Raw genomic sequence first — 10,000 nt, 5'->3', positions numbered from 1 at the left:
GTGTGTGTGTGTGTGTGTGTGTGTGTGTGTGTGTGTGTGTGTGTGTGTGTGTGTGTGTGTGTGTGTGTGTGTGTGTGTGTGTGTGTGTGTGTGTGTGTGTGTGTGTGTGTGTGTGTGTGTGTGTGTGTGTGTGTGTGTGTGTGTGTGTGTGTGTGTGTGTGTGTGTGTGTGTATGTGATTCACCACCATGGTTTCACCATGGTCTTTGGACTACATGTTGGACTCGTGGTCGACATTTATTTCCCTCCCGGAAGAGAGCTCAGAGCTCGTACTCGTATATGACCGATCTATGGTAATGCTGTGATATTACACGCACACACACACCCAACTCCCCACCCACGAGAATTAGAATAACAACACGCAGCGGAGCGATACTTAAATTATTTCAGCCCTGGGTGGGATTCGAACGTAGTGGCAGCCGGGAACTCTACCAATTGTGCCACGAGTTGTGTGTGTGTGTGTCTGAGTGCCTGTGTGAGTCTCTTTCTCTCTCTCTCTCTCTCTCTCTCTCTCTCTCTCTCTCTCTCTCTCTCTCTCTCTCTCTCTCTCTCTCTCTCTGCGTGTGTGTGTGTGTGTGTGCGTGTGTGTGTGTGTGTGTGTGTGTGTGTGTGTGTGTGTGTGTGTGTGTGTGTGTGTGTGTGTGTGTGTGTGTGTGTGTGTGTGTGTGTGTGTGTGTGTGTGTGTGAGAGAGAGAGAGAGAGAGAGAGAGAGAGAGTTTGGTGTGTAGTTGATTAAAGGAAAGTGGGAATCACAAAATTTACTCACCATAACTCTCGGAGCCTGCTACGTCTGCACACGCCTGGTGGCGAAAGCGAAGCCTGGAGTCCTCAGCACATGAGTCGACCTGTTTGCATGATATACCATGAATGCTGACGTCACCAGAAATAAGCTGACCTCACCAAAAATAAATCACTTCAAGGATACAAATGTTACATTTTCACAACCAACTTGACTTATGTTCTCGTTGCAAGAAGAGTAAAATTCTATAACCACTTGTAAAGCTGCAGGAATTAATAGGATATAGTTTTTACCTGGGAGACTGGGGTGGCACATTCGCCGTATCCCTTGGAGTAAGTGAAGGTGAAGGGTCCGTGGAAGGGGCAGGACACGGGCTCGGCTCCGACGCGGAACATGGACAAAAGCATGGCGTCTGACGTGATTGCGAGACAGAGGTTACGAAGGTCCTTTTCGGCCACACAGTAGGCTGTGGGTAATAAACAAAAAAGAATGTCACAAAAAGAGCATGCGAGTGAACCATATATGTATGTATATATACATACATACATACATATATATATATATATATATATATACATATATATATATATATACACATATATATATATCATATATATCATATATATATATATATATTGCAAAAATAATCACAATAACGCGTGACTAAATAATATTGCTGAAACCACAGGGAAAATAAAGTCGGAATACTAAACGTTTTCGTCTATTACATCCTCAGACTCTGAGGATGTCGTAATAGACAAAAATGTAAAAAAAAAAAAGTGTTCTCATAGAGAGGACACTTGACCCTCAACGGACATTTGCCCCACAGTGACAAAATCCCCCGTCATCCCACACATGTAATGTGACCTCTCCCCGTATCTTCCGTCGTGACCTCCCCCGTGTCTTATGTTGTGACCTCTCCCAGAGCTTTCTTTCTATGTTTATTATGTCCTGTACTCTCTGTCTCTATTACATTGAAAATGCTAACTGCGTTTAGCGAAACGTCTGTACATTCTTTCTCAACAAAAGTTCGTAATGTCTACTGGAAATTTATTATTCCGTCTGTCCTGTGAAAACCAGAAATCTACATTCAGAAGACTTGAAAGTCTACTTAAGAAGCTTTGTAGTGCCGAATGCGCAGTTGTTTTTAACAAAAAAAATATATATATGATCATTTTTATGAGTCACATGTAGGATTCGAACCCACTGCTTTTGACCACCCGTAAAATTGCCTCTACAGAGTCTTTACCCATGCCACCGCAGAGACTATAAAAGCCTTGTAACCTGGAATCTGTCTAATTCCCGAGGATAGGAAAGGGATTTGTTCCGATCCTTACCCCCTACCACTAGTGGCCTTGGGCCTTGTGTAAAACAGTAACTGGGGTCGCAGATTAGTGATCTTTCCTATCCTCGGGAATCAGATAGATTCCAGGTTACAGGGCTTTTATAGTCTCTGTGGTGGAGTGGGTAAAGGCTCTGTGAAGGTAATCTTACTGGTCGCCGAAAGCACTGGATTCGAATCCTACATACGACTGTCATAAAAATTATCAGAGTAATGTCGCTGTCGCTAGCGATTTTCTCTCTCGTGTATATATATATATATATATATATATATATATATATATATATACATATATATATACATATATATAAATATATATATATATATATATATATATATATATATATATGCATATGTATATGTATATGATGAAGGTGGAAAAAGAAGTCACGGGTCTGGTTCCGAGTTTCTGAGTTTATTCCTGACCGGTTTCGCTCTATGCTTCTTTAGAGGAATAAAGAAGCCTCTGAAGAAGCATAGAGCGAAACCTATCAGGAATAAACTCCCAAACTCGGAACTAGACCCGTGACTTCTTTTTCCACCTTCATCAACTTGTCACAATGTACCAGCATATATATATATATATATATATATATATATATATATATATATATATATATATATATGTGTGTGTGTGTGTGTGTATGTATGTCTGTCTGCATGTGTAAGAGGCTGGTAGATTAAGGTAGACAAGTAGTATACAAGTAGGTAGATGGAGGGGTAGGTGGCGAGAAATTCATTTTTACGACTTAGATGCTTTGAAAACAATGGTCGCTACAGAGTTTCGGAGTTGCATAATCTTGCTCACCGCCTAATGTTTGTAAACATTAGCTAGCGTATCGATATTGGTGCTGATGTTATGAGTTATTAACACCAAAGCCATTTCGCTTCGTGACAATATTGCTTGCGTAAGCAGTATTGCTTGAGATAGTGTAACAGTCTTTCTGATTGGAGAAAAGGGTGGAGAGAAATTATTGATGCACGGACGTAAAGTCACGCCCTTAAAGGGTAGCACTTGGTTGTAACGGTCAAAGATATTGATGAATTAAATAGTGACGTCGAAGCAGACTTGGCTTGGTGAGTGTAATGAGCATCCCAGGTGGGAATTCTCTGGTGTACCTAAGACATTGTAGAAGAATTAGTGAAGAAAATGAAGAAAAAATTAAGTTCAATTTAATTCCCCTTCGTTTACTGAGTAATGAAACTTGACTAAAGCATTTTAAGTAGTACTTGACTAAACAGGACGAGAGGCATGAGGCCTACAGTTGAATGACTTACAATTATACAATGATGAAAAGAAAGTGAAGAAAGTTGAAAGTGAATGAAGAATATAAATCATAGAAGGAACAGTTAACAGAATTAAAACCAGTAATTAAGGAGAGAAGGGAACTGAAAGTGTTGGTGGCAACAAAACTAACAGTGTGTGTGTGTGTGTGTGTGTGTGTGTGTGTGTGTGTGTGTGTGTGTGTGTGTGTGTGTGTGTGTGTGTGTGTGTGTGTGTGTGTGTGTGTGTGTGTGTGTGTGTGTGTGTGCCTATGTGTGCGTGTGTGTGTGTGTACACACACACACACACACACACACACACACACACACACACACACACACACACATATATATATATATATATATATATATATATATATACCTATTCAAACATATGAACACTAAGCGAATACGAGACTTGTGCTTAAACGGATATGTGGTATCCAAAACTACATGCACCCATAAAGAAATACAGCTTTTCTTGCTATAAGGTTGTACAGCCGCGACAAGTCGCGTGGCAGGGAACGTGACTGATGTCCACCGTCTGACGCTTCTCTGCCAGTGCGACCCTGCTTGACCCGACCTAACCCAGTGCAATTACCTAATTACGCACCACGGGTAACTTGCCCAGGCAGTATATATATATCGGCTTCCGCCGCATGTAAAATTAGTTCACTACTATTGGTAAAGAGAAAAAAGGTTTTGTGAGTTCGATCCTTTATTGTAAATAAAGGAGACGAACTCACCAAAACCTCTTTCTCTTTACCAATAGTAGCATCGCTACACTGGTGACCATTCGGAGCGACAATGGACCCATCTACCGCCGCCACCCCCGACGTCACCCCCGACGCCACGCTGCCCGCTACCAACACCGTCAACGCCGTCTCCTTGAAGCTGCCGCCTTTTTCTACGGTCGACGCCCCCTCCTGGTTTCGACAAACGGAGATTCAGTTCCGACTGCGCAATATCAGCGCGTCCCAAACGAAGGCAGACTATGTTCTCGAGGCGATCCCCGAGGATGTGTTCCCACTCATCTCCCAATGGCTTGATCAACACGACGGTGTTATCCAGTATGACGTTCTGAAACAGTACCTGCTTCAGGAATTCACGCCGTCAGCAGCCTCCAGAGCCGCAAAAATCCTCCAACTCTCCCAACAGCCACTGGGGGACATTAAACCAAATACAGCATACCTCGAGATGATGTCCATCCCCCGCCTCCCACCCACAGCCAACGGAACCAGCAGGAACGTCGATATGCTTCGTCAATTGTGGCTCATGCGCCTCCCAGCGCCCGTCCGATCCGCCCTTGCAACGCCGAGGAAATGACTTCCGACGAAGTTTCACGGAAGGCGGACCATCTCGCCGATGCCCACGCCGCCGCAGCAAGAAGTCAGGATGTCTGTGCTACGGACGACATTACGGACGAAATCTTCGCCGCAGCAGCATCGCCAGCCAACAGGCGCCAACAACACCAGCAAAGGCAGCGACGCCGGACCACCCCCGCTCTGCACCTGTGCTACTACCACACAAGATTCGGCGCCTTCGCCAAGAAATGCCAACCAGGATGTACCTGGACAAAAAACGCCTAAATGGGTCACCGTCCATCACGGTGGCCCCTACAGGCGCAACGGGCCTCTACATCAACGACAAGGCCTCTAAATGTTGCTTCCTTGTCGAAACTGGGGCTTGCAGGTCCATAATTCCTGCATCCGCTCCAGAACGCCGGGTCCCCAAGGACGTTGGCGTTAGGCTCGTCGCAGCTAACGGCACTACCATAGCTACCTACGGGTGGAAACGCCTGAACCTTACCTTTGGGAGTCGCCACTACTCATGGAACTTCATCCTGGCAAACATCAAGACGCCCCTTCTCGGTGTTGACTTCCTCGCTCATTACAGGTTACTGGTCGACGTCGCCAACAGCCGCCTAGTCTTCGCAACCGCATCCGTCTCGACGCCCCTGCAAATCGTGCCACAGCCAACCACGGTCGCCACCATCGACGCTAGAATGCCCTACGCCCACCTGCTCACGGAATTCCCCGACGTCTTCAAGCCTGAGCTGCGATAGACACTACAGACGCCAGCTAAACATGGCGTGTACCACTACATCAAGACGTCTGGGCCCCCGGTATTTGCCAAATACCGCCGCCTACCGCCCGAGAAACAAGCCGTCGCCAAGAAAACCTTCCAAGAGATGAAGAGACTAGGCCTATGCCAAAAGGACTCCAGCCCTTGGTCCTCACCTCTCCACCTCGTCAAGAAGAACGGTGGTTCTTGGCGCCCCTGTGGAGACTACCGGCGGCTGAACATGATAACGGAACCTGACCACTACCCACTCCCAAACATCGCCGACGTCACCACATACCTCAACGGCACCAAGATCTTTTCGACACTGGACCTCCTGAAGGGCTACTACCAAGTTCCGGTGCATACAGACGACATCCCAAAGACCGCCATCACCACCCCCTTCGGGACGTACACCTTTAGTTGCTCCTGCTTCTGCTTGCGAAACTCAAGTGCGACCTTCCAGCGCCTAATGGACGGCATCCTCGGCGACCTCGACTTCTGCGTCTGCTACGTCGACGATATTCTGATCTTCTCCAACTCCCCTGACCAGCACCTCCAACATCTGCGGACCATCCTCGAGCGTCTCCAGGACAACGGCCTCGTTGTCCGCTTTGACAAATGCAGCTTCGGAAAAAAGTCTGTCCCATTTTTGGGACACCTCATCTCTCCTGACGGCGTTCGTCCCCTGCAGGATATAGTCGCCGCAGTCGACAAATTTCCCAAACCTACTACCATCAAAGCCTTGCAGGAATTTATTGGGATGGTCAACTTCTATCACCGTTTCCTCCCTAACATCGCTCAAACGCTGCACCCACTTTATAACGCCCTTCACGGAAAACCGAAGGACCTCCTGTGGAACCCCGCCATGGAAGCTGCCTTCGTCAACGCCAAAAAAGCCCTTGCCCGTGCCACCACCCTCTCCTTCCCTGCACCAGGTGCCCAGCTACAACTGTCAACGGACGCCAGCAATGTCGCCATAGTGGGTGTGCTCGAACAAACCCTCAGTGGCAGACCTACACCCCTCGGTTTCTTCAGCAGGAAACTCCCCAAGGCCGAGCTCAACTACAGCACCTTCGACAGAGAGCTCCTCGCCATCCACCACGCCGTCCGCCATTTTCGCCATTTCCTCGAGGGCTCCTCATTGATCATCAACACCGACCATCAACCTCTGGTGCACGCCTTCACAAAACAACAGGACGCTTTGTCTGCCAGACAGCGCCACCACCTCTCCGCCATCGCCGAGTTCAATTGCACCATCAGGCACGTCCCTGGTACAAACAACCCCGTCGCAGACGCCCTCTCCCGAATAGCCATCGACGCAGTTCAACTCGGCCTCGACTACGCAGCTATTGCCAGAGAGCAACGGGAGGATCCTGAAACACTTGCCTACATGACATCCATCACATCCCTTAAGTGGCAAGACGTCCCTTTTCACGACAACCACACCATCCTCTGCGACATCAGTACCGGCCGCCCACGACCCCTCATCCCAGCTGCCTTCCGACGTCAAGTGTTCAATTTAATACACGGCCTGTCTCACCCTTCAGGGCGCGTCACTGCGAAGCTCCTGAGGCAGAAATTCATCTGGCACAGCATCTCCAAGGACGCAAAGGAGTGGGCCAGATCCTGCATTGCCTGCCAGCAAAGCAAAATTCATCGCCACACTGAATCAGGCATCGGATCATTCCATCAGCCCCGACGACGCTTCGCACACATTCATGTCGACGTCGTCGGCCCACTCCCCCTGTCGGAAGGCCATCATTACCTCTTCACCGCCATCGATAGATCAACCCGCTGGTTGGAGGTCATCCCCATGAAGGATAGCACCGCCTCATCCTGCACTACAGCATTTCTCAGTGGATGGATAGACAGACTTGGCCTCCCGGAACACGTCACCTCCGACCGAGGAACTTGCTTCATGTCGCGGCTGTGGCACTCTCTCGCTGAACTCCTGGGTACTACAGTCCACCACACTACCTCCTACAACCCCGCAGCCAACGGCATGGTCGAGCGAACCCACCACTCACTCAAAGCATCTCTTATGGCTCCTAGCTACCCCAGCTACCATGGATACTCCTTGGCCTTCGGACAGCCATCAAGGATGACCTCAACGTGTCTCCAGCAGAGATGGTCGTCGGCCAAACCCTCGTCGTGCCCGCAGAATTCTTCCCTCCACAGGAGTCTCCCGAGAGCCTGCAACAGCTTCGACGCACTGTCGGCAAATTTGCCCCATGCGTACCGACACATCACCGGGAGGTGAAGGAATACCTCCCAAAACACCTCCACACCTCGACGCACGTTTTCCTGAGGACGGACGCTCACACCCCACCACTCACCCGTCCCTACACTGGCCCCCATCTCCGGCAGGCCAGAATGGGTTTCCATCGACCGCCTAAAACCGGCACACCTCGACACTCTGCCCACCAAATTCTCACGTGCAGGACGCCCCCTTAAGCCAAGGCAAATTTAAGAGGGGAGTATTGTACAGCCGGGACAAGTCACCTGGCAGGGAACGTGACTGATATTCACGACCTGACGCTTCTTTGCCAGCGCGACCCTGCTTGACCCGACCTAACCCAGTGCAATTACCTAACTACGCACCACGGGTAACTTGCCCACGCAGTATATATATCGGCTTCCGCCGCATGTAAAATCAGTTCACTCGTACCTTACAATAAAGGAGACGAACACACTAAAACCTCTTTCTCTTCACCAATAGTAGCATCGCTACATGGTCAATAGTTGCTCACAATGAGTGTGGTTTTGTGCTCCATAATTTCAAGCATAAGAGCAAGTGTTTTTGTATGAAATGTGACATCTATGAACCGTAGACTGAATTTCAGCCATGACTCTAATACAAACTATCAGAGAATTTTATACTATATTCTTATATGCCCTATACATATGTATTGTTTTTATCTATCCTTCTGTTCATTTGTTTATTACTGTGGTCCCTAAAGAGGTCCATAGACCCTCAGGTTGAGAACTACTGATCTAAACTGGCCCAATAGGCCCATATACGTCTCAACTAACAGGTGCTGATTTCCGACAACGTATAACACAGAATTAGAGATGCAAAAGTACTTACATTCCTTGTACTGGATAACGTTGGCGTGTCGTTTGATGATGACCATGCACCGAAAACAGTCTTCCGTTCTGTAAAGAGAAAATGGGAATCCTTCAAAAATTATACTCATTCGTCTGGCATAAAACACTATTACATAAAAGCACAGCTGTGATTTGAACTTTTTGAAAAGGGAATTTCAAGACGCCTCCCATACACCAGCACTTGGGTTTGTTTTGATATTCTCTTGACTCATCTATCGTCGGGAGTGCCTTCTGTTGGCATTTTTTTTTTTTTTTTTTTTTTTTTACTTTTCTGGCCTTTTGGTCACTTTTTACACCATTCGGAAAAAAGATTTATGTTGAACTATTCATTTACTAATAGATATTGAAAATATGAACTGAAGAACTTTATTCAGATATAAGTAGTACCTCATATTAGTGAAAGAATTTTATTCAAATATAGGTAATATCTCAAAAGTTCAATATTCATGCACCAGACAACAGTAATATGATGCCTTAATCACTATACTTTTTCATTACTACTTCCTGTTTCATATCAGTTACGTACTCGCGTAGAGCAATAATCTTTCAATGAACTGTTTTTATATTTTATGTGACTGATGCACAAAACAGAACGCCATACTTCCTAACATTTACAAAACACTTGGTCATTACATGGATGAGACAGAAATACTTTATTAGTATACAAAACTCAGTTGCCTGAAACGTTGTTCCCCCAACCAAAAAGGCCAAAACAATACACAAAGCATCTACCTGGACTATTCTCACTCCTAAGATTTGCTCAGAATCTCTACTGAAGTTACCAATATAACGTCATCATTTGGAAAGTATGGCTGACTTTTCTCTATCCCTTGGGTACCTTATTCAACTTGTATTTCAATTTACCAGGCAATTCTATTCAGTTGAGGTAAAAATCTTTGGACACTATAGGGTTTAGCGCATCATTTTATTGGGCTCCATTCAGTGTTTTTTCTTTTGTAGGTGACCACATTTAGCTTATATATCCGTATATACCGTACTTGCATAAGCAGCATTCTCCAATCAACGAAGTAAGAGAAAACCGGTATATGCCGTGAGGACCACCAATACTACTGCGGAATCTAGCAAGATGGAGTCATATTTCCAGTCTTTCTCCGTCTCGATTCTTTGTGATGGTAGTCATGGCGGAGCCATTCGACGGAGACGACGCGCGCGTGTTCATAGTCGTAAACTTCCGATCGGGTAGAGTAACTCTCCTGACGACGAAGACGACGACAAATTATTGTGGGATGCCAGAGCCATTGCGGGCACCCGAACTTGACTCACAGCAGAGTTACCTTGATGTATTGATAAATTCTTCTTTACGACAAAAGTCACGTTAATAATTATGGAACTATTCTATATTGATATATACTAATTACCAAACAACAACAAAATACATTCCCATAGTATTCAACTTCGTTATTTTTCCTCGATATAAAAATATTGTTATATCTGGTATTCATTGCGGGATTTAGTATTCATCAA

At 46.3% G+C, this 10,000-nt stretch overlaps 1 protein-coding gene across 4 annotated transcripts in view; it reads right to left on the bottom strand.

The window, feature by feature from the left end:
• Positions 1-10,000, bottom strand: part of LOC143032868 (uncharacterized) — a 910,430-nt gene that overhangs the window by 9,310 nt on the left and 891,120 nt on the right. For all 4 annotated transcript variants that reach the window (XM_076198057.1, XM_076198059.1, XM_076198058.1 and 1 more), the window contains 3 exons: positions 8,496-8,563; positions 1,032-1,204; positions 766-844 (listed from right to left, as the gene is read on the bottom strand). In XM_076198057.1, the coding sequence (XP_076054172.1) occupies positions 766-844; positions 1,032-1,204; positions 8,496-8,563 (320 nt within the window). The remainder of the gene's footprint in view (positions 1-765; positions 845-1,031; positions 1,205-8,495; positions 8,564-10,000) is intronic.

Source organism: Oratosquilla oratoria, chromosome 14, assembly GCF_046742065.1.
Source record: "Oratosquilla oratoria isolate Oo_2021 chromosome 14, ASM4674206v1, whole genome shotgun sequence".
Lineage (NCBI taxonomy): Eukaryota > Metazoa > Arthropoda > Malacostraca > Stomatopoda > Squillidae > Oratosquilla > Oratosquilla oratoria.
Note: the sequence above shows the minus strand (reverse complement) of the source record. Positions and strands in the feature narration are given on the sequence as shown.